Source organism: Hylaeus anthracinus, unplaced genomic scaffold (genome assembly GCF_026225885.1).
Source record: "Hylaeus anthracinus isolate JK02 unplaced genomic scaffold, UHH_iyHylAnth1.0_haploid 11994, whole genome shotgun sequence".
Taxonomy (NCBI): Eukaryota; Metazoa; Arthropoda; class Insecta; order Hymenoptera; family Colletidae; genus Hylaeus; species Hylaeus anthracinus.
Window position 1 is genome coordinate 794,984 of NW_026534341.1, and position 22,081 is coordinate 817,064.

Consider the following 22,081-nt stretch of genomic DNA (forward strand, 5'->3'; position numbering starts at 1 on the left):
AATAAAAAATGTACATACATTCCTTGTTTTGTTTTCTTGGATAAAATTGAGAACAGCCAAATTGGAATGCTGAAAATACATACATAAATAGATACGTTTCAGTTTTATTTTGTAATCATTTTTTTAAGGAATAAGAAAATGAATAACTAAGGAAAGTCAGTTCGTTAATTATCATTTATTATAATAATATTAATAATATATAATAATAATATTAATAATAATAATAATAATAATAATAAGATTAATGAAACAACAGTTCACAGTGTATATAAATGTGGTGCAACACCACATATTTTAATGCCACAAATCGGGGTCTACCCTTTCTGGCACACACTTAGAAGCTTAAACCGCTTTTTTTTTTTATGGATTATTCACATTTTTTTTTGTACGCAAGTCCATAACTTTTATACATATCGCGGTCTATGACTAAATACATAACATTGGTTGTTAAACGAGGTTACACATAAGTTACAAGACTGGGGAGAATTAACATTTCGATCGCATTACTTTTAACATCGACAATGCAATGGGAAATTTGTTTTTTAATAGACCTTGTTCAAAAACCAAATTCATATAGTAAATAAAAAAAAAACACAAGTAGTTTGTATCGCAAACTACAACAAATTACATGATATTAGAAAACACTGTCCAGATATTTCTTTCGAATTTTTGTAAACAGTAATGCGAGGCATTACACGTGCTATTTAATATAAATATCGAAATGCGTCGGTAACACAAATATAAAAGATCACATATTAGCATGCTTAGTGACACGAGAATGTTAAATTAAGGTACATACAAAGGCTTTAATTCTTTCTTTTTTTTTATTAGCTAGAAGCCATGATTGTACATAAGGCATCTAACTGATGTCACTTTAAGGAACAAGAATATTCATCGAATGTATTCGTATAATACGGATCGTCAAATTCACTACACCGTAATGAACTACCATACTTTGACATCCCTGATCGTGAAACAAAGTTTGTTACAAGACCAAAATTAAGTAGAAAAATTCATAGGAGATTTGTACAATATAGAAAATATATGTCTTCCTTTTCTTGCGAATTTCATACTAGTAAATAAAATAAGGAACACCTAATCGAAAGTACCGTCTACACTAGAAACGCGGATTATTAAACATCAGTATTCGATATATATAATAAAAACACGAGAGAAAATGGTATAATACGAAATCTAGAGCATGCCAAAGACAATAGGACTAAAAAAATACTATAAAAATAATTTAAACTTAAAACATTTTACGTTCGAAGGGTCACTCTTTAATCGCTTATGATTTTAAGAGTTATTATTCTTTCATATAAAGCATACACAGAGTGAAATTGAAATGATTAGGGCTAGGAAGTATGCTTGGATGAAGCTCTATTGTGTCAGCTATCGGCTTTAATGATTGAAAAATGATTACCTTTCTGTTATCAAAAGTACGTATTTACAAGCAGCCAATGCTAAGTGAGTAATATTAATTTTTCGTTATCACATTAAAAAATATAATCCCTTAAAAGCTATTGAGTTCGTATTATGAAGAAGTATAAAAATTTAAAATAGCAGTCTTCTGTCCGAATATGAAAATTTCCATAAACAAAGAAAGAAAAAATAGTAAACTAAACATTTTGATAAGAAGCCTGAGAGTAACAAACGATGAATAATACAAGTGTAGTAGCAATTAAATGCTAGACAATATAAAATATTGAACTATTAATACATGCAAATATCGATATATAAAAAGTACAACGTATTTGTAACAAATGATTTGTTGTAATCTACTGTTAGCATTCCCAATTATTTACTATAGTAATTCTCGAACAACTGGAAAGGAACAGAAGTATCAAACAATGATTAAAACATTAACTAGCAACTCTTTTTTTAACGTTTATCTTTTTATAATACTGTTAATTTGATTTTTTTAAAAAATTGAAAATATTACAAAACAAATGTATATCGTAATTGTACATAGTGTATACGTAAAAATGTTGCAACAAAAACATTAAAGGCACGTGTTGAAGTATATAGTAAAATTGTTCTTGTTCTTTTTAAAGAGTAAAATTTAAACAATGTTGTATACCCTGAAAGATACCGACGAACAATGACACTAATTAATTATCTTCCAAACCTTAAATATCTATTTTGTTATCTAACATTAAAATAAAACACACACAATATACATAGATTAACAGTATTAAATTACTGTATACTGTAGCCATGTTTAAAATTGAAGTAGCGACGAAACACGAGATGTAAATAATTGAGAAATTACCTGTTTATAGTCTTTTGTTCTGCAATTCATGCTCGTTTTATTATTGTAGTACCTTCATCGCGGCAAAAAAGTTTACCCATGACTATTATGCAATTTCACTCTGTATATCATTCTTATATTCTCATATCATCAAATATTGATCATATTTTCACTTATAAGCTACGGTTGATTCATATCACAATATCAAAGTACTTAAAAGAATCGTTTATTCTTTAAGCACCTTTACCTACCCCCTTCGTTCCTTCTTTTTAGTCCGACAAAAATATAACATAAAACATTCAAAAATTTGTAGTGCTATTACTTCGATTTACTTTTTTACCCACTACCCTCGATGAAGTTCTAGTTGGCGTTGGTCTTAACTTGTAGCCTCCGGCATTCATCGTATTATTAATTGCCGCTACGTTTGGAGCAATGGTTTTTAGACATTTAGCCGCTTCTTGCAATTGTTTGGATAGAATTTCATTTTTTAATTTTTCCGCATTCAGTTCTCGTCGCAATTGAGCTTTCGTTTTATTTCCAAACGGACATAGTACTCTATGTTGAATGAGGCATACCGCTGAAGGTCTCATTTCAGGATTTGGATGAATCATTAGCTGTAATGAAAACAAACAGGATCATAAAATTAGATAATAACAATTTTACTGTGAATTCTTAGAGCAGTATTCTCAGTGCGCACGTTCTTACCTTGAGTAATTCGTTAAGATCTCTGCTGTAGTGTGGCAATTCCTTCAAGTTTCCATTTCTAATATTATGCCACTCGGGTCCGTTTTTAGGTAACGGACCTCCTCCGCCTGCTTCGTAGACGGTTAATCCCAAAGCAAAAATATCAGCTTTTGGTAGATGACTAAAGTCTTCGCGTAAAATTTCTGTTGGTAGATATCTACAATCTCCTTCTTCAACTTGAGGATTATTAACAGACGTAACATGACCTAAATCGCCTATTTTATATGTGATTTCTTCTTCTATTGTTTCTTCTTCGTCGAATCCGTCGTCTGCCGAATCGTAATTAACTGCTAGTAACCTCTTCTCTTTCGAAATAAAGATATTTCCTGGTTTAATGTCCATGTGTACTAATTGCATACTATGAATGTATCTTAATCCTTCTGCGACATGTAATAGAAGTTGTCGCATTTCAGCTTCGGTAAAATGCTTGTTTTCCTTTTGTAAATTAGCGATAGCATCCGCTAGGCTACCACCGTTACAATATTCATTTTGAATAATCATATGATTATCTTCTGCCCAAGCTGAATAATATCGTACGACGTGTTGATGTTTGCCAAGTACGGCATGCGCGTATACTTCGTTCAAGGCATTTTTTTCATTGATACTTCCAGCAACAGGCTTAATACTTTTTTTAATAGCGTAAGTGCATCCGTCCAGTCGATTGATGCACTTATAAACCGAACCAAATTCGCCTGTACCGATTAATCCAAGTTCATGGAATTCTTGATGGTATCTAGGAATATTAGAATCTTGCAATGCCACGCGCTTCGTAGCTTGTTCTATTTCGTTGTCTGAATCATCGGAATCGGGAAGATCGAATTTCGGAATTTGGATATCGGGAGAGCTGATATGGAAGAAAAACAATAGTTAGATAAATGTGTACAACATCAGTTAGATAAATGTGTCTGTACATTTCTTACTCACTCATTGAGACTACGTTTAGATCTAGTACGCTTCCTTGCAGTTAACAACATTCCATTTGGTGTAAAAGGATTTACATTAGCTGCAGGTTTGTCAGATTTATTTTGATAATTACAGGGTCTTGATTTGTCTAATGAAAATAGTCTGGTGCATTTGGATGGAAATGAAGTATGCATCGCGCTCTTCTCCATTAAAGTTTTAGGGGTTGCAGGTGAGTCGAAAAGACGTAAAGCCCTAACACGTTTATAAGGTGGACTACACGCCATTGACATTTTTTGCGCACATACATTCTCACGGGGAGGAATTCTAATCCTTGATGTTCCTGTAATGAAAGTTAAAAAAACCACTTACCTGATTTCAAATATGAACTTTCGAAAGATACAAGATTTTATTCAGTACAAAATGTTCATTAAATGATATATTATTACTTTATAAATAAAAACAGCTTCTTTTTCAAAAAAAATATTAACATTAAAAATTAACATTTTAATAAAATATAGAAATTATAACTGTACACAGTGCAATTACTTTTACTGACTACTTTACAAACATTCTCTCAGAAATTACTCTTGTGCATGATGCAAAAGAATTGTCCAACAAAAATATCAACCTTTTCACATCACACAAAAAATCATTACAAATATTAAAATAATTTCTAATCTACTTCAAAACAGATACCTATAATGCTAGTAAATACTTCTACTTTAGAGTTAAATAATCTACAAAGGAAAGTATTAAGTAATTAATTACATAAAACTAAGTATAAATAACTGCAAATATAACATAGAAAAAAAAGCGTTGAATTGAAATGATCATCACGCAATATAAAATATTTTACATAGCTTCTGTTATCTGTTATAAAAATGTATTTTATTAATTATAGAACAAAAAAACATTCTTATTTTAATAAAACGCCCAATGGTTGCATAGTATTTAAAACATCTAAGAGTTGTAAGAGATTTAAGTTATATTTATTGTCTCTGATTGAAAACAATTTGCGAATAGAAAGACGCGTGACAGAAAACGTAATGAAAATGTTGCAGAAAAACACACACACCACGAAGAGTTTAAAAGTTTAAATTATACTAACCTGTCACGTTGCTGATCGGAGTTTTGTTATTATTAACTGTCACCGTTTGATTACTTTCACTGTCACTACAATCCATTGTATTACTAAACGACAACTTCCTCGGTTGAAGGGATGGCGAACATCCGAAATCATCAGCCGAGGAATCTAAAATATCATCAACATCACAACCGGAGCTGTTCGTACGACAGCTGATATTCAGCTCTTCGTCCTGTATGTCGCATGCGTCGAAATGCAGCTTCTGCGCGACTTCCATGGCTTCAAAGTGTCACCATAGGTTTCCGTGTATTCAACTGTCTCGCGTACACTGCTATCTGCTAAACTGAAATCGGTACCAATTATAAGATCTAGTCAATTAGGTTTGAACACGTTCATTCAAACACTCGCTCGTACCACGCTACGTTCGTTATGGCGGGTGGCCCGATGTTGCTTGGGAAATTACAAACGACCAATCAGAGGCTCTCTTAAAAGTAGACCTCTATTCAATACGATCTAACGCGGCCTCCTATTGGTCACGATTCCTCACAATGGTGGTACATAGTAGCGTCATCTGCACTTACTTTTCGAGGGTGAAACCATTCCGTAGTGAAAATTCTAAAAACTTTTTGTCACGCTTTATTCTTTCAGACTTTCGACCAAAATCAAAGGATTCTTTGAAATAAACGACGACGTTCTCCTCATAACGATAAACGAATAATCGACCAAAACAAATTCTACCTCAACACCGATGACCTCATCATTCATCGTTTAAACATTCCATGTCCTGTAACATATTAAACCATGTGTTATAATGTTAGTAACCAATTAGTTTATATACGATTACGATGTTTAGTTTAATTGGCTTAAACTTATGCCGTTCAGTTGAATCGAGTGGAGATCCGAGAAAAGAATCTGTTAAGCTTTAGGAATACATTCAAGTATTCTCTAGAACTTATCGTACAATTACTTTTAAATTAATTGCACGTCACCTGACCAATTTAAAAAGATATCCGTAAAACATTCACATAGTATTTCGCGCATTCGATGCATTCTCTTATTATTAATTACGAAGGACGAGAAATTCAGACTAAAACGATATACACTCTGATTTCTCGCCATACGTATGTACGACGAAGTATTTTAGATGACAAAAAATAGTATGCTGTGATTATAATGTAACCCACCAAGAAAAAAGCGAGACGAAATTGTCTTCTTTACGCTTCCCGAATGACAGCATCAAAGCTCACGCGAGCCAAGAAAAATCTTTTACGTCTTTACCTTATCCGAACAAAGAGCCCTTTTCGTGAAAGAAGTTTTACGAAGGAGGCAGTGAAAGAATTTTTATCGAGCAGCTGCAACCTGTAGCGTTCGTATGTGCGAACGCCGGGTGTGTTGGTGTCAGCGGTGAACAATGGAGGGGATAACATAGTAGTTCGATGTGCGATATGATGGGAATTTTACTGCCTACTTCGTGTTTCTCCTTCTCTTCCTAATTCCTGGAGCCAGAGGCTTCGATGTTCGATATTACATTTTAAATCATTTTGAAAATTAGCCTCAGAGAGCTCTTTAAATTCGTTAAATTTCTAAAAAATATCACCTTGTAATGGTCGATGACGATCGTAGGCGAGTTAATTTAATTGTCGGTAATCGAGACCGATTTATGATTTACGATGTTTATCGTAAACTACTAATTCAAGGGGTTGACTTATAGCGTCAGCTATGATTCATTCTAAATACACTTTTATTGCATCGCATAATCGATTAATAGTCCCTCCACCCACTTCCTCAATTGCACCTCTTTTATTGTACCTCGTACTTTCTCTTTAATCGTACCTGCACCTAACTTTATATAATATCGTAAAAATAATCCAATCAGCTGATTGAATTCTAATCTTATTAAATCGATAGTAAATAGTTTCCTATTCGATTCGAAACTTTACGTTTATGTTCATCCACGTTGTAGTGTTTCTTTCGAAACCTGCAAGACGCCACACGGTGGGGGTGCTCCACGTCAAAAAGTAAAACAGAGCATAACAGTTTCTTTTTCTTACGCGTTGATCAGTTTCAGAGTTTAAACAAGCGAAAATAAGGACAATGGCCGACGTGCAAATCGAGATCGCAGGTGACATGCAAATACCCCAACAAAAGCAAAAATCTGGCAGCGGGTAATAATAAAATATGGACTTAACCTAACCTACAATCAAATCAAATGTTGATCGTGTCGTTATGTCGATGATCATGTCACGTCCTCTTAATAACTCGTTCAGGACTAATTATTTTTCTTTCCAAGCTTTAATTAAATGGATGACACATATTTTCCTTTCCAAAGAAACAGAAAAAAGCAAGGACATTTTACGTCCTGTTTATGGTCTATAATAATAAAAATAATATACCAATACCATTGACATGTTCTACAATCAATGCATTTTGTCATTTAGGCTTGAATTCCTACAGATACCACAGCTTCCACTTAGTCATATAGGATACCCACAAGCTCATGAATGGATCGAACATAGGAAAGCTAATATCAGGCCATGGTCTTTGTTTCTCAACACAAGTAATATTAGGCCTCCACCGAGTTTTCCAAGACTAAGTAAAAGAATCGTGAGAAACATTGAATATTTTCAAAGCAATTATTTATTCGTCTTCATTGGACTAGTTATATATTGTTTGTAAGGATTGCTTTTATATTTTTTATTTAAACATAAAATACTTTATATTTTTATAAATAATACCAATTGTACATTAGGATTACATCGCCACTTTTGCTGCTCGCTGTTGCAGCAAATCTTGGGACGTGTTACAAAATCTCCCAACGTCACGCTAAACAGGAACTTATGATATTGAACCATAAATTAACATTAGCTCAAGTATACAGTTTGGTTGGAATCTGTTCATTGCCAATATTTTATTTAGTAGGTGCCGGCGCGGCGCTCTTCTGGGTTCTCGGTAAGCGAAACAAATGAAAATTCTATTTAAATATAAAGTAAATCTGCACGTGTAAACTATGTTTTAGGAGTATCCTGGTTTTTAATAACCATGCACGCGGCATTCTATAACATTGATTCCGTATTATGCCCTGGAGAAGATGAACTCAATGCTTTAGTTATGCAAGAGGTATGATTTGTGTGATAGAAATTGTATTACTTAATGTCTAAACAAATTATGAATATTAATGCATAAATTGAAATCTTATACAATGTATAGGGAATGTAAAATATTCTATGATTACATAAATTCTTATATTGAAACATTTGTAAGATATAATTTCTCTAAAGAACTCGTGTATTTTATTATTAGTAAATAGCAACAATAATGTTAAATTATGCACACCATTAGAACCAAGATGTCTTTATACTATCCAATTTGTATGTTAAGACCAAAGAATAATTTTGTACTACTGATATTTTGCAAAAAATAAAATGTTTACGTTTATAATCCGATGTTAAATAAAATATTGGTTTAAATCTAAAATCCTATGTAAACTTGTATTTAATCGCAATCTTATATGTAAATAAATTGTTAATTATACATTTCAGATATTTAACAGGTTTTATGCTTATTTAAATGGTTTTTACGATTTGTACCTCGTATCGATAAATGAACTTTGATTACAGGGTCAATTTGTAGTGACCATGTCATTGTTTAGCGCAATTGCTTTTATTTTGCGGTAACTCTATATATGTTTATGTATGTACATGCTACATATGGACCAATAAATATGGACTATGAACACAATCTATACACAGATGACGTATCCGTAACTTTGCAATTTTCTTTTTCATCTGTACGTAGCGCAAATCTAACACGGTTAGCTTATACCATGTACGCATAAATGCAATAAATTAAATGATTCAACTGACGCACGTAATACTGAAATAAAAGTGAGAAAGTGGATGTGCGATGGAATCGCAATATCGACACGGACGTACGACAATTTCCTCTTTCTTATCTTAACAGCATCCGGGACCAAAGATGTTCAATGGAAGTATACTGAAAATTCGGTGAGGATTACTGTACATTTAAATTAGTATTTTACGAGTAGAAAGTTCGACAAAAGTTTGGTTATGCGTAAGATTGTTTTCGCTTAGATATTTTATTTTACGTAGAAATTACATTTGTTTGTGTTATTATCTCCGTGGAAATGTTTTTTGAAGTATTATTTATCGTCTAAAATTAAACTAGTGACCACAATTTCTGATTATTATTATTATTATTATTATCGGTATCCCTGTCTCCTGCTAATAATAAAACTACAGCTATAGGTTCATTGGTCCATATTTTGTAGTATTCGTTTATTTACGAAATTATAGTAAAGCTGTGTTTTAATATTTTTTTTTATAAATGCACCAATTGTTTTTTGTCTGGCTTGCATGTATATACGCAGTTTGATTCGAATGAGTAGGATTTGAATACTGATTGATTCAATTAAAAATGGAAGAGGATGATGAAGAGGTTTGCACACCATGGATACAGAAGAATAAAAATAATATATCCAAACCCAGCCTTTATCAATCGGTACAAAGTAATTTAAACATTGGATCAGTGGAAACTTTATATCAAAGTGTACGTAATACCTTGTACAACGATGCAGAAAATATGAGTAATTTAAGTAGTATGCAAAATGTAATTTCCATGGAAGACATTCGTCTACCAGATACCGACGACATCTCGACTATTAACAACGGTACCGTTACCACAACGATTGATGGTAGCTGTACAGATTTAAGACATAGTAGAAGAGGCTCAGGAACGGTGAGTTTTGTTATGCGTAATAATAAAATAAAAATTTATTACTTACTAATTGTCTATTTTTACAGGTTTCAAACTCTGAGAGACCGCTTAGTTTATACTTTAACGATGAAACTCGCACAGTTGATTTTATTCTTGTTTGGGACGAGTATGATACAGAAGCTCAGACGCATCGTAACATCGAATACAGACGTGTAAGTAAGTGTATAAGTAAACGCTCTTTCGAAGTCTGATGTTCATTTGTAATTTGCAGGTGTTCGAAAAGAATCTCGAGAAAGAAGGTTTAGAATTGGAACACGAGCAAACGGAACCGAACGGTCTGCACTTTATAAAAATACATGCGCCGCGAGAAGTGTTAAGACGGTACTCCGAAATACTGAAACTTAGGCTGCCCATGAAGGAGTTACCCGGTTTAAAAATTCCCGAGAGTCGTAGCAACGTGCTAATCGACGAAGTTAATTCTTTATTCAAGAGAATCATGACAAAATATTACGTCAATCAAACGATTTTTCCAACGTTGAAACATAATTTCACTGCGGTTTACAGCCGCGATAAAGAATATTTATTCGATTTGGATTCACCTAACTTTTTCACTGCCGCAACGCGTGCAAGAATCGTGCAATTTATCTTAGACAGAACAAGATTTACCGAATCCAAGCACGACGATTTTGCATTTGGAATAGAAAGGCTGATTTCGGACAGAGCATACGCTGCTGCATATCCTCTGCACGATGTGAGTTATATATTTTATAATACTTAAAGCACGGAAATTTCTAACACACCGTAACACTAAGAAAACGCGATTATTTCTTAATTGCTCACGGTATACGTCTGCTCGCCCCTTCCAGACAGACAATTGCCCATTCACCAATTTTTATAGGAGATCCCGTAATAAATTAAGAATCGTCTAGTCTCTTCGCTTTTAATGCAACCACCTTGTTTGACTTTGTTCTGAACATAAAATGGCTTATAAGATTTTCATGTCTCACCTCAATCCGCTTTCGTGTACCTATTCAGATAGATACAGTTATGGGAAGGGTCTCAGGTATACGCGTATACGGCGTATAATACGGCCACCAGACCTCTTATTGCCTCTCTCTCTCTCTATTGTTTTATACTATGGGCACCAAGGGCAATAAAATCGCAATGGCACGTTTTTGTATGTTCGTATTGTTCTGGAGCTTTTTAAAAGCTTCTCGCCTAGTGTGCCCTGTTTTATTACACGCCAACGAGAAGGGTGTCCATCGAGATAAATTTCTATTTCCGAACAATATTTGAACCGATTGTAAATTTTACAATGAGCTCACGTCCTCGAGGGTTGGGCGCGTATTATAACTGTTTTAATCTTTATAATTTCTGGTTCGTCCTTTATACCTGCCAAATTAGGGGCGCGCCGTTAATCCAGGGTAATATCAACATTTTTCGGAAAGTGATTGGGATCCTCATTAGTTAAAGTGTGTCATTAAAGGAACGGTACTTCAACTTTCGTTATTCGACGATCCCTTTAACATTAGATAGAAGCACAGTGTAAAAATCGTCTGTCATTTTGTATTTTTAGGGCGATCTACACACCCCAGATTCTATGAGATATCTTTTATACACCGAGTGGGCAAGTCTACAGAAATGTCTTCATTATCAGCCGTTAGATTACGTGAAAGAATATTTTGGAGTGAAAATCGGACTCTACTTTGCTTGGCTCGGATTTTATACGCATATGCTTATACCAGCTTCTATCGTTGGTCTTCTATGCTTCATATATAGTTGTGCAACATTGTATTCTAACGAACCAAGCGAAGATACTTGCAATCGCAATGGCACCATAGACATGTGTCCGTTGTGCGATCATTTCTGTGGATACTGGGATCTGAAAGAAACTTGTCTACACTCGAGAATTACGTATTTGTTCGATAATCCGTCTACCGTGATTTTTTCTGTATTTATGTCGTTGTGGGGTACGTGATATAATTGAAATTTAAAGTACTAACTTTTGAAGGTGTTACAGAGAATTCTTATTTTATATATTTTTTTATTAGCTACACTGTTCTTGGAATTGTGGAAGAGGTATTCAGCGGAAATAACTCATAAGTGGGACTTGACTGGTTTAGATGCTCAAGAGGAACATCCTCGACCTCAGTACTTAGCACGTTTAGCGCATATAAAAAAGAAGTCCCTTAATATCATTACAAATACAGAGGAACCAAAAGTTCCGTTTTGGAAAATGAAAGTACCTGCCACGATTCTTAGTTTTTCCGTCGTTTTATTATTGGTACATAAATTACAAATAAACAAGTCTCTGCCATTCTTTAGTTGTAAACTCTTCCTTAGTTATGCTGTACATTGCAGATCGCAATAGCGATGGCTGCCGTCTTAGGAGTTGTCCTCTATAGAATGTCTGTGTTAACTGCATTGAGTGTTTACGGTCATCCAATGGTAACAAGTTATGCAATACTCTTTACTACAGCCACAGCAGCTAGTATTAATTTGTGTTGCATTATTGTGTTCAACTGGGCTTATGTTTGGTTGGCTGAATACTTGACAGAGGTATTTTTACATAACCATTAATAGCGAAGTATTTATTTCTTATTTTTCTCTGTAATGATTGTTATCATTTTTACAGATCGAACTTCTTCGAACTCAAACTGAATTCGACGATAGTTTAACATTAAAAATATACTTGCTCGAATTTGTAAATTATTATGCTTCCATTTTTTATATAGCATTTTTCAAAGGAAAGTTCGTTGGTTATCCGGGAAAGTATACTCGCTTTTTTGATTATCGGCAAGAGGAGTGCGGACCTGGTGGTTGTCTTATGGAGTTATGTATACAATTAAGTATTATTATGATTGGTAAACAAGCCATGAATACGATATTAGAAATGCTGTTTCCGTTATTTTTTAAATGGTTGAATACGTTAAAAGTACACGTCGGAATGAAAACGGAGGATGGACAACGAAGAAACGCGTCTAGAAAACATCTTCAGTGGATCAAAGATTATAAATTAGTAGAATGGGGTCCAAGAAGTTTATTCCCGGAGTATTTGGAAATGAGTAATGATATTAAATTATCATAAATTCGTTGTACATATTTACATTTCATTTAATTCTCAATACTTTAATCCGTTGTAGTATTACAATATGGATTCGTTACTATCTTCGTCGCTGCATTTCCGTTAGCGCCATTTTTCGCGTTATTAAATAATGTTTTTGAAATGCGACTGGATGCAAAAAAATTGTTAAGAATGTACAGGAGGCCAGTAGGACAGCGTGTCATAGATATAGGTATATGGTATCGCATTCTCGATTCGATTTCTAAATTGTCCGTTATAACTAATGTAAGTTCAAATATTTTACAACTATATCATTCGAGAATACACTTTATACTTGTAACCGAAATTTTGTAGGCATTCATCATAGCTTTTACATCGAATTTTATACCGAGATTGGTTTATCGAATGACTGTTTCCGACAATTATTCTCTCGAAGGATTTTTAGAACATTCTCTTTCGAAGTTTGATACGGACGATTTAAAAAATGGTACTCAGCCGTTTTCTCTACCCAATGACAAACCAGTAAAAATATGTAGATATCCAGATTACAGGGAACCACCAGAATCACCAAATAAATACCAATATTCGATTATGTTTTGGCACGTATTAGCTGCTAGATTAGCTTTCATTGTTGTATTTGAGGTACGTTTGCAGTTATTATGCGTTGTATATACATGTATTAAGCTTTGGCATGAACATAACCTATATTTTTTTTTTTAGAATCTCGTTGCTCTTGTAATGATACTTGTACGATGGTGCATTCCTGATATGAATCCGCAATTACGAGACAAAATTCGGCGGGAGGCCTATATAACTAACGAAATAATTATTCAACAAGAAGCATCGCGCGCTTGTGGGAGATCAACTGATCTAAATGAAAATACAAATCGGTGGAACAGAGTTATGAGAAGTAGTTTATCAAACTCCGAATTCGATTTAGAAGTCCATGGATCTCCTATATCTCCCGCCAATGCACGCTCACAAATTGGACCTGCCGCGGTATAATAAATGTAGATAAAAGAACCATAACTGTGATGCTAGTCTCGATACTGTACATTGGCAAATATCATTTGAAAAAATTACGTATAAAATGTATGAGATGCTACTAATAGTACTATCGGCGGTAAACAAAGCTACTATGTCGCTTATACTTGGTCATATATTTTTATTAATCAATGCGATTTATATAAGTATGAAATGGAGGGAGTATTCTCATTATCTTAATTTATATTTGCAAGATATTATGAACAAAAAATCCGAAAGTACACTTGTGCCTATGCAAAAACGTTATAATGCACATAGTTCGCTCAGTCATTATTGTGTCAACAATTTAAGTATATAAATTGTTATATTTATCTATATATTAAGTCTCTATTTAAAGACTCTGTAAGTCTTCCTCTATTTAAAGTTCCTTTGAATCATGATATGTGGAACTAACTTTTAAGAGTGAATTTACTTTGTTAATTAAAGCAAAAATTTGGTTGATTTGTTTTTTATTAATATCTTTGTAACATAAAATCTACCTCCACTATACATGTGAGTTTATTATACAAATTTTCACACTTTTACATATTTACAAGTACGGAATTTATATTTTACTATATTCAGCTGCCATGTCTGACGAATATTAATAATAAGATCTGTATGTATTTGGTATTATTATGATTAATTCTATATATATATATATAGAATATAATGTTATATTTTATAATATAATTTATAAAAATTAAAACGTATACAATAAAATAAATAAAGACATTTATTAAAAGTGGTATGATTAATAAATTCATTCTAAAAGGATTCCATCAAACGATATAACAACGAATTTATTTTGAAAGCACGGATCGGAACCCTTAAAGTTTTGCATCGGTGGGAAACCGCCCGTTTGTCGCCAATTAGTTCCCACTCTCGACGCTAGATGGCGACAGCATCGTCGGTAAGTAAATGGCTCCATCTAGCGTTACGAAAGGGAACTAATCTGCGACAAACTTGGGCGTTTTCCCGATAGAGCCGCTGACTAAACTCCGAAAATTAGTTCGGTCTTTTCACCACTAGATGGCGACGCACATAAAGGTCAGTTGCGCCATCTAGCAAGGAGTAGAGGAACTTCTTTCACTACCAGCTTCGGCCTTTATTCGTCAGATGACGTTACTCTATGGAGGGAAAATTAGTCCTAGCGACGAGATACCATTTGTGTCTTCTAACTATATAAATGTCAATAGCGAATCTTTCCTAACCTCTTATGCGTGTTTACAATTTAATAAACAATCGTAAAGTTGTAAATTGTAAATTACAAACAAATATGATATCTTTATTTAATAAATTCTTCAAATTGTACATGTAAAACCATCCCTCACACTACTGTGGCATCTATTAGTAGCTGCAAAGTGTATATGTATGTATTACTTGTAGTATGAATTGAATGTAATACATTAAAAATTGATTTAATATAGTAGAAACTTTCACTTATGTAAACTTACCCATTTTTTTAAAAAGCTTTTGTACAGAAATAACAATCGTAACTATATTAAAAAATGTTTTTAAGCCCTTAAGCTTATCTAACACAAACGATTTTGCATATTAATTGATTATTTTTTTCTTGTTAGCAAAAACATGTCAACTGAAGAAGGAAATCGCACTGGAACTTTGCAATCTTTAGAGGAAAGTAGCCAATCTGTTAGCAGTACATCCCAACATGCAGGAAACAGCCGGGAAGCTAACAGTGCCAGACCTCAAGAGCAAAGTAGCCGCCAAAACAATCTTCAAAGAATACAACAACGAAAACAGCAAATGTTAAATTTACCACAGATGAAAAAGATATTGAAAATTGCAACTTACAGTGCATGTAAAGTCGATGAATGCAAATGTATCGGATGGAAAAATCCTCAGTTACTGACCAAATCTCCTAAAAGTGACTCTCAACAGCCTATTATAAATTTTTTCGATCCATGTAAAAGCTGCACCCACATTTTAGAAAATCATGTTTCTCACTTAACCAATCAATCGGAGGAGGAAATCAATAAATTATTGTGCATGGTCATAGATGCAGACAATATTTTCTTAGGATTACAAAAAGAGGAAGATCCTGATACAAAGAAAGTTTATTTTTACTTGTATAAACTTTTAAGGAAATGTATACAGTCGATGACAAAACCTACAATAGAAGGTCCTTTAGGACAACCACCTTTTGAAAGACCTAGCATAGCAAAAGCAGTAATGAACTTTGTCGCGTATAAATACGGGCATTTGCCGCAAAGAGATATGCAAGCTATGTGTGATATGGCAAAGATGTTCTTGCACTGTTTGAATCATTGGAACTTTGATCCTCTCAGTGCCCGAAGAGGTACAATTAGCGTCGAAGATGCCCCCGCGTATAAAATTAATCATACACGCTGGCTAGTATTTTGCCACATACCAGCATTTTGCGACTCTTTACCTCACTACGATACATCGTTAGTTTTTGGACGAACGTTCGTTCAAGCTATTTTCAAACCAGTTTCTAGACAATTATTAGATAAATGTCATAGCGAGCGAGATAAGTTAGCACCGGAGAAGAGAGTAATAGTCCTAACTCACTTCCCTAAGTATGTAAAAATTCTTTCCTCGTCTTCGTTTAATTTATATTATTTCATTACTTGATAGATAGAAATATTACTTTAATTTCAGATTTCTCTCGATGTTAGAGGCAGAAATTTATTCGGATAATTCACCGATCTGGGATCCTGATTTCAAGCAAGTACCTCCTACTTACTTGCAAAGCGCGTTAGAATCAAAATCGAATCAAGGAAGAAGAACAGGCGAATTTGAAAAAGTTACGATCACGCCAAATGATAAAGATAGTTACACAACGATTAATATAAGTCCTGGTATGAAAAAAATTCACGAAAAGAGATCACATTCCGAAGGACGTTCGGATGTAAAAAGGAGGAAGAACGAAGAAATCTTCGAAGATTTACCCGAAGAAACTGTTGCTGAAATCGTGGCAACTATTAACGATCCCAATTACATGTGCGGACCTGATGCGGTATTTCCTCCAAATGTTCCGCGAGATGAAACTGCTAAGATCGAGGAAAGCCGAAAAATTATCGAATTTCAAGTTGTCGGGAACAGTCTGACACAGCCAGTTTCTAAACAGACGATGCTTTGGCTGATAGGATTGCATAATGTGTTCAGTCATCAGTTACCTAGAATGCCAAAGGAGTACATATCTCAACTAGTTTTCGATCCGTAAGTGTCGCGAATACTAGACAAGTGTTCATTTTTTTTACGCGACATTTCTTAAGGGGGTTTAATTTAATCGTAACAATATTTTATTTACAGTAAACACAAAACATTGGCCTTAATCAAAGATGGTCGACCAATTGGTGGTATCTGTTTTCGAATGTTTCCTACTCAGGGTTTTACAGAAATAGTGTTTTGCGCTGTCACAAGTCAAGAACAAGTAAAAGGCTATGGCACACATTTGATGAATATGCTTAAAGATTATCACATAAAAAACAACATATTACATTTCCTCACATTCGCCGACGAATTTGCGATAGGTTACTTTAAGAAGCAAGGCTTTAGTAAAGATATCAAATTGCCGCGATCTATGCATCAAGGATATATTAAGGATTACGAAGGTGCAACTTTAATGCATTGCGAATTAAACGCTAAAATTGTGTATACCGAATTTACAGCTGTTATACGAAAGCAGAAAGAGATTATTAAAAAATTGATTCATCAAAGACAACAGGAGATACAAAAGATTCATCCTGGTTTAACGTGTTTTAAAGAAGGGGTTAGGGGAATTCCTGTTGAATCTATTCCTGGCATTCGAGAAACTGGCTGGAAAAGTTATGCTCAAACGAGGACAAGGGGGGTGGCTAAGGGTACTCAAGGGCCAGAACCAATGGAAGCGTGCTTAGACATTACCGATTCACTATACAATGCTTTGAAAAATGTTTTGAACAGCGTAAAAAATCACAGTACAGCCTGGCCATTCTTGAAACCTGTCGACAAAAATGACGTTCCGGATTATTACGATCACATTAAGTATCCTATGGGTGAGTGTGACAAGAATCGAAAACACAGTTATAGGAAATAATTGAAAAATTTTTAATTTTTATTTTATTTCTCAGATCTCAAGACTATGACCGATCGACTAAAAGCTCGATATTATGTTACAAGAAGATTATTTATCGCAGATATGACACGGATTTTCACAAATTGTCGTTTATACAATAGTCCCGATACCGAATATTATCGATGCGCAAACGCTTTAGAAAAATATTTCCAAACGAGGATGAAAGAAATCGGTCTTTGGGATAAATAGAAATAATTATATCCAGAGCAGACATGTTGATTCCAATTTTTTTCCTTTTCCTTTTTTTTTTTCATTTGTGCATTTGTAAGTGTAAAACGTAAAATTGCGGAACAATGAAAATATATATTTATTTATTTAACTGTCTTCCCTAAGGCTTCCTTTGCACTCCAAAAAACGACTGAAAATAGGATATGCAGTAAATTAAAATCAAACTAAGTAGGTACTTAATTTCACGGCCTAATTATAAGCATTAGTTAAACAGTTAATTACGAAATGTAATACACCGATTATAACGAGGCTCTGCCTAGTGGTTATTCTATGGAACAGTGACTTCTTAAAATGCGTTAATTCTGGAAGAGTTGGCAAACTAAAACTTATATTCTCTGTAAATATAAAAAAACTATTAATTTATATAATTTAAATAAAAGACATTTTTAAACGAATCACATATTTGTCGAGTTCTACTTTAAACAATTACGCATTCGTACGCGATTACAATATCGGAGAATGATTATTTATTTGAAAAAATTATATTCACAATTCGAGTAATTTAAAAGTTTAAAAATATATGTATATATATATATACATATATTTATAGACAATTACATATTAAATTTAAGATTGTGAGTAAACTTTACGTTAGATTTTATGCAGTAAATAAAAGATTTTGCTTTTTTACATTTCTTCCATTTTCTATAAATTTTGTAACGCGATGCAACTTGTACAATTTCGTTTGTGTCCGTTGAACTCTTACGAAGCTGGGTTTCACTTTCTTCGATAAGCAGGATTTACTCGGTCTTAAATATAAGCGAAGTATACTGTGATCTAAATTGCATTCAGTTGAGAGAATTCAATACAAGCAAAGAGACAAGGAAATACTTTATATGCTCTACTTAATACAAACTCTGTGTACGTAATGTGATAACGTTCTCTTAATTGGCATACATTAAAAACCAATTAAATTCTCTCCAAAAGTATTCTTCCCAGCTTCTGTATTAGGTACAACGTTAGTAAGTACAGTTATATGGATTTTGCAAATTCTATATAGCGCGTAGCGACTGATACAATTGTAATCGCGTAACTTTTGATACAGGATAAATAATAATAACTTATTATATTTCCTTGGATGGTGGATAGCAGTTGATTAAGGTGCGAGAAACTGTTTGAAATACAGACATGAACGTACAGAGGTAGAAAAAGAGGGGGAGTCAATATAAAGCAGCTCCATTCTTTCAGAGGAACGATATTAGAGGAGTCATCGCACTGCGACGATAGAACAAAGTCTAGTCACACAAATAAATTTTGCTTTTTTACAGTTTATATATTTAAAGAATTTAAACTAAATTAAAAAATTTCTCGAAGAAATTTCTCTACGAAGAAATCGTTTCCGTTTTAAAATGTGCGACGACGACGTTGCAGCCCTAGTAGTCGATAATGGGTCTGGAATGTGCAAAGCAGGATTTGCCGGAGATGATGCCCCACGTGCCGTGTTCCCTTCTATCGTTGGAAGACCTCGATATCAGGTAAAATAAAATTTGTTCGTTCATTGTTTTATACGAGACGAGTAATTTGAAAATGCGTAGGGAATCATGGTTGGTATGGGGCAGAAAGATAGTTACGTGGGAGACGAAGCCCAAAGTAAAAGGGGCGTTTTGACAGTAAAGTATCCGATCGAGCACGGTATCGTAACAAATTGGGACGATATGGAAAAGATATGGCATCATACATTTTACAACGAACTGAGGATCGCCCCCGAAGAACATCCCGTTCTTTTAACGGAGGCACCGTTGAATCCTAAAGCTAACCGGGAAAAGATGACACAAATCATGTTCGAAACGTTTAATTCACCCGCGATGTACGTTGCTATACAAGCCGTTTTGTCGTTGTACGCTTCGGGGCGCACAACAGGTATCGTATTAGATAGCGGTGATGGAGTTTCGCATACGGTGCCGATTTACGAGGGTACGTAACAAATATAGAATGTACATCCACTTACTTATCGCGGTTTTTCTATAATAGGCCACGTTAAATTTATTCTGAAATTAAAGAAAAAAAACGTACCTATATTACACTATAGGAGAAATATATGTAAGAACATTTCTACTCTATCCAGGATATGCCTTGCCACACGCAATTTTGCGTATGGACTTGGCTGGCCGCGACTTAACGGACTACCTCATGAAGATCTTAACCGAAAGAGGATATTCGTTTACGACAACAGCGGAGCGTGAAATCGTCCGAGATATTAAGGAAAAATTATGTTACGTTGCATTAGACTTTCAGCAAGAGATGGCTACCGCTGCCGGATCTAGTGCCCTGGAAAAGAGCTACGAATTACCAGACGGTCAGGTAATTAGAATTATGTATTCCTTCGTGCCTTTTGAAATGCCGGTTTAGTAGCGCGTTTACAGTACCGTAAATTAACGTCGATTTTAGGTAATTACCATTGGTAACGAACGTTTCCGGTGCCCAGAAGCGATGTTCCAGCCCAGTTTTTTGGGCATGGAATCTTGCGGGATACACGAAACCACCTACAACTCGATCATGAAATGCGACGTCGATATTCGCAAGGATCTATACGCGAATTCGGTATTGTCGGGCGGTACCACCATGTATCCAGGTATCGCAGACAGGATGCAAAAGGAAATAACGGCATTGGCACCGTCTACGATGAAGATCAAGATAATAGCGCCCCCGGAAAGGAAATACTCGGTCTGGATCGGTGGCTCGATCTTGGCCAGCTTGAGCACATTCCAACAAATGTGGATCTCGAAACAAGAGTACGATGAATCGGGACCATCCATCGTACATAGAAAATGTTTCTAATTGCTTTGTAATTTAGACACCAACAAAGACCGTACTGTAATCATTTTAATCAACATTGTCAAAATCAACATTGTCTAAACCACAAAAACTGTTTTACTTTAGTATCCATTTACGAAAGTTTCGATGTTTCTATGGGACGATTAATCTTTCGCATTTATCAAGACACTCTTTATGAAATAACCTTATTTATTCCATATCTCTTATTACTAAAGTATAACTCGCATTGTGTACAGGGCATTACGTAAGTGTGACCGGATCTTACATGCGCGACGATCATTTAATTCGATTGATTCAATCCATCAGTTACGGAATAACCTGTACGAAAATAGTAATAATGTACGTACATACCATAGTATATAGTATAGTATTTATACACAATATAATAAATATATTATATCTCGATTCAATCAAGTTAGAAACATATACACATTTATTTATACTTGCGTGCGTTGTATTGTACATGTAAATATACACACGCGCCATACTCAACGTACACATACATACACGTATGTATACAGGTCCTACAAGTTATTTGCACATACGCGGTGAAAATCTCTTTCATTTAACATTTCTTCAAACATTACAATATTTTTGAACAATTTGTATAATTAGTGAAAATTAGTAAATACGTATCGATATCCAATATCAACGCAAATGTGAAACGTGAAAGTATTCATATATTATAGAATGTATTTTTTTTTATAAAGTAAAAAACGTACGATTACATATACATCGTTATCGTATAAATGAAAAAGAAAACAAAAACTAACATTTAATTGGAAAGACGTTCCTTTATTTACAAGTTATAATTATTATATTCACCGTGTCTTAACATCGAGCATTTCGGTTCAAGAAATTCTGATACTTCACATGGACGGTTGAATCGAGTATCACGTCACTGTAGTTACGTGTTATGAAATAGAATTATACATATAACTAAATGTACACGAATAACAGAGATTAGTGCAATTTGTCGAATTATTTAAATAAATATTCACAATTAAATGCAATGGTAAAATTGACAAAAAAAAAGAATTAAAATAGGAGGCGTTTTAGTTGCACGTCACTCTTCCTATTTGCATACAAATAAAAAGGAATTGAAAATATGAGAAACGTATAATTTTTATGATACTAGAAAGCTATTCCGAATCATAAATAAAATTTTTAAAC

At 34.1% G+C, this 22,081-nt stretch overlaps 5 protein-coding genes across 8 annotated transcripts; 4 read left to right on the top strand and 1 right to left on the bottom strand.

The window, feature by feature from the left end:
* Window positions 1-156: 156 nt before the first annotated feature.
* On the bottom strand, window positions 157-6,363 carry LOC128889052 (wee1-like protein kinase). Of its 2 annotated transcripts, XM_054146363.1 has the most exons (6): window positions 6,167-6,363; window positions 5,397-5,766; window positions 5,007-5,325; window positions 3,920-4,238; window positions 2,957-3,839; window positions 157-2,865 (listed from the first exon to the last, which is right to left on the bottom strand). In XM_054146363.1, exons 3-6 carry the CDS (start codon window positions 5,257-5,259, stop codon window positions 2,551-2,553), a joined length of 1,770 nt encoding a protein of 589 aa, XP_054002338.1. In that variant the 5' UTR covers window positions 5,260-5,325; window positions 5,397-5,766; window positions 6,167-6,363; the 3' UTR covers window positions 157-2,550. The 2 variants fall into 2 exon arrangements, with proteins under 2 accessions (XP_054002338.1, XP_054002337.1); XM_054146362.1 differs by having other exon boundaries at window positions 5,007-5,766.
* A 382-nt stretch (window positions 6,364-6,745) lies between these two features.
* Window positions 6,746-8,524, top strand: LOC128889053 (prenylated Rab acceptor protein 1). Its single transcript, XM_054146364.1, has 4 exons — window positions 6,746-7,147; window positions 7,421-7,654; window positions 7,732-7,931; window positions 7,999-8,524. Exons 1-4 carry the CDS (start codon window positions 7,077-7,079, stop codon window positions 8,103-8,105), a joined length of 612 nt encoding a protein of 203 aa, XP_054002339.1. The 5' UTR covers window positions 6,746-7,076; the 3' UTR covers window positions 8,106-8,524.
* Window positions 8,525-8,670: 146 nt separating this feature from the next.
* On the top strand, window positions 8,671-14,551 carry LOC128889051 (anoctamin-1). 3 transcript variants are annotated; one of them, XM_054146359.1, is made up of 11 exons: window positions 8,671-8,986; window positions 9,370-9,737; window positions 9,803-9,928; window positions 9,988-10,467; window positions 11,293-11,686; window positions 11,768-12,000; window positions 12,078-12,275; window positions 12,352-12,781; window positions 12,860-13,065; window positions 13,135-13,422; window positions 13,501-14,551. In XM_054146359.1, the coding sequence occupies exons 2-11, from the start codon at window positions 9,417-9,419 to the stop codon at window positions 13,783-13,785; spliced, it is 2,961 nt and encodes a 986-aa protein (XP_054002334.1). In that variant the 5' UTR covers window positions 8,671-8,986; window positions 9,370-9,416; the 3' UTR covers window positions 13,786-14,551. The 3 variants fall into 3 exon arrangements, with proteins under 3 accessions (XP_054002334.1, XP_054002335.1, XP_054002336.1); XM_054146360.1 differs by having other exon boundaries at window positions 9,388-9,737; XM_054146361.1 differs by having other exon boundaries at window positions 8,675-8,986; window positions 9,424-9,737.
* Window positions 14,552-14,963: 412 nt separating this feature from the next.
* Window positions 14,964-18,229, top strand: LOC128888822 (histone acetyltransferase KAT2A). Its single transcript, XM_054145965.1, has 5 exons — window positions 14,964-15,175; window positions 15,387-16,364; window positions 16,447-17,007; window positions 17,101-17,825; window positions 17,901-18,229. Exons 2-5 carry the CDS (start codon window positions 15,394-15,396, stop codon window positions 18,092-18,094), a joined length of 2,451 nt encoding a protein of 816 aa, XP_054001940.1. The 5' UTR covers window positions 14,964-15,175; window positions 15,387-15,393; the 3' UTR covers window positions 18,095-18,229.
* A 391-nt stretch (window positions 18,230-18,620) lies between these two features.
* Window positions 18,621-22,055, top strand: LOC128888827 (actin, clone 403-like). Its single transcript, XM_054145978.1, has 4 exons — window positions 18,621-19,608; window positions 19,669-20,047; window positions 20,199-20,434; window positions 20,522-22,055. The coding sequence occupies exons 1-4, from the start codon at window positions 19,483-19,485 to the stop codon at window positions 20,909-20,911; spliced, it is 1,131 nt and encodes a 376-aa protein (XP_054001953.1). The 5' UTR covers window positions 18,621-19,482; the 3' UTR covers window positions 20,912-22,055.
* Window positions 22,056-22,081: the final 26 nt, after the last annotated feature.

What these genes read in the sequence shown, in the direction of transcription:
- LOC128888827 (XM_054145978.1), top strand. Translation starts at nt 19,483, where the DNA reads ATGTGCGACGACGACGTTGCAGCCCTAGTAGTCGATAATGGGTCTGGA. An exon ending in TACGGTGCCGATTTACGAGG is followed by an intron (nt 20,048 to 20,198) that starts GTACGTAACAAA and finishes TACTCTATCCAG; the next exon opens with GATATGCCTTGCCACACGCA. An exon ending in ACGAATTACCAGACGGTCAG is followed by an intron (nt 20,435 to 20,521) that starts GTAATTAGAATT and finishes CGTCGATTTTAG; the next exon opens with GTAATTACCATTGGTAACGA.
- LOC128888822 (XM_054145965.1), top strand. Translation starts at nt 15,394, where the DNA reads ATGTCAACTGAAGAAGGAAATCGCACTGGAACTTTGCAATCTTTAGAG. An exon ending in GTCCTAACTCACTTCCCTAA is followed by an intron (nt 16,365 to 16,446) that starts GTATGTAAAAAT and finishes CTTTAATTTCAG; the next exon opens with ATTTCTCTCGATGTTAGAGG. An exon ending in TCACATTAAGTATCCTATGG is followed by an intron (nt 17,826 to 17,900) that starts GTGAGTGTGACA and finishes TTTATTTCTCAG; the next exon opens with ATCTCAAGACTATGACCGAT.
- LOC128889051 (XM_054146359.1), top strand. Translation starts at nt 9,417, where the DNA reads ATGGAAGAGGATGATGAAGAGGTTTGCACACCATGGATACAGAAGAAT. An exon ending in TGTATTTATGTCGTTGTGGG is followed by an intron (nt 11,687 to 11,767) that starts GTACGTGATATA and finishes TTTTTTTATTAG; the next exon opens with CTACACTGTTCTTGGAATTG. An exon ending in TGGCTGAATACTTGACAGAG is followed by an intron (nt 12,276 to 12,351) that starts GTATTTTTACAT and finishes TCATTTTTACAG; the next exon opens with ATCGAACTTCTTCGAACTCA.
- LOC128889053 (XM_054146364.1), top strand. Translation starts at nt 7,077, where the DNA reads ATGGCCGACGTGCAAATCGAGATCGCAGGTGACATGCAAATACCCCAA. An exon ending in GGACTAGTTATATATTGTTT is followed by an intron (nt 7,655 to 7,731) that starts GTAAGGATTGCT and finishes ATTGTACATTAG; the next exon opens with GATTACATCGCCACTTTTGC. An exon ending in GGCGCTCTTCTGGGTTCTCG is followed by an intron (nt 7,932 to 7,998) that starts GTAAGCGAAACA and finishes ACTATGTTTTAG; the next exon opens with GAGTATCCTGGTTTTTAATA.
- LOC128889052 (XM_054146363.1), bottom strand. Translation starts at nt 5,259, where the DNA reads ATGGAAGTCGCGCAGAAGCTGCATTTCGACGCATGCGACATACAGGAC. An exon ending in TCTAAACGTAGTCTCAATGA is followed by an intron (nt 3,840 to 3,919) that starts GTGAGTAAGAAA and finishes CTTCCATATCAG; the next exon opens with CTCTCCCGATATCCAAATTC. An exon ending in ATCTTAACGAATTACTCAAG is followed by an intron (nt 2,866 to 2,956) that starts GTAAGAACGTGC and finishes TTTTCATTACAG; the next exon opens with CTAATGATTCATCCAAATCC.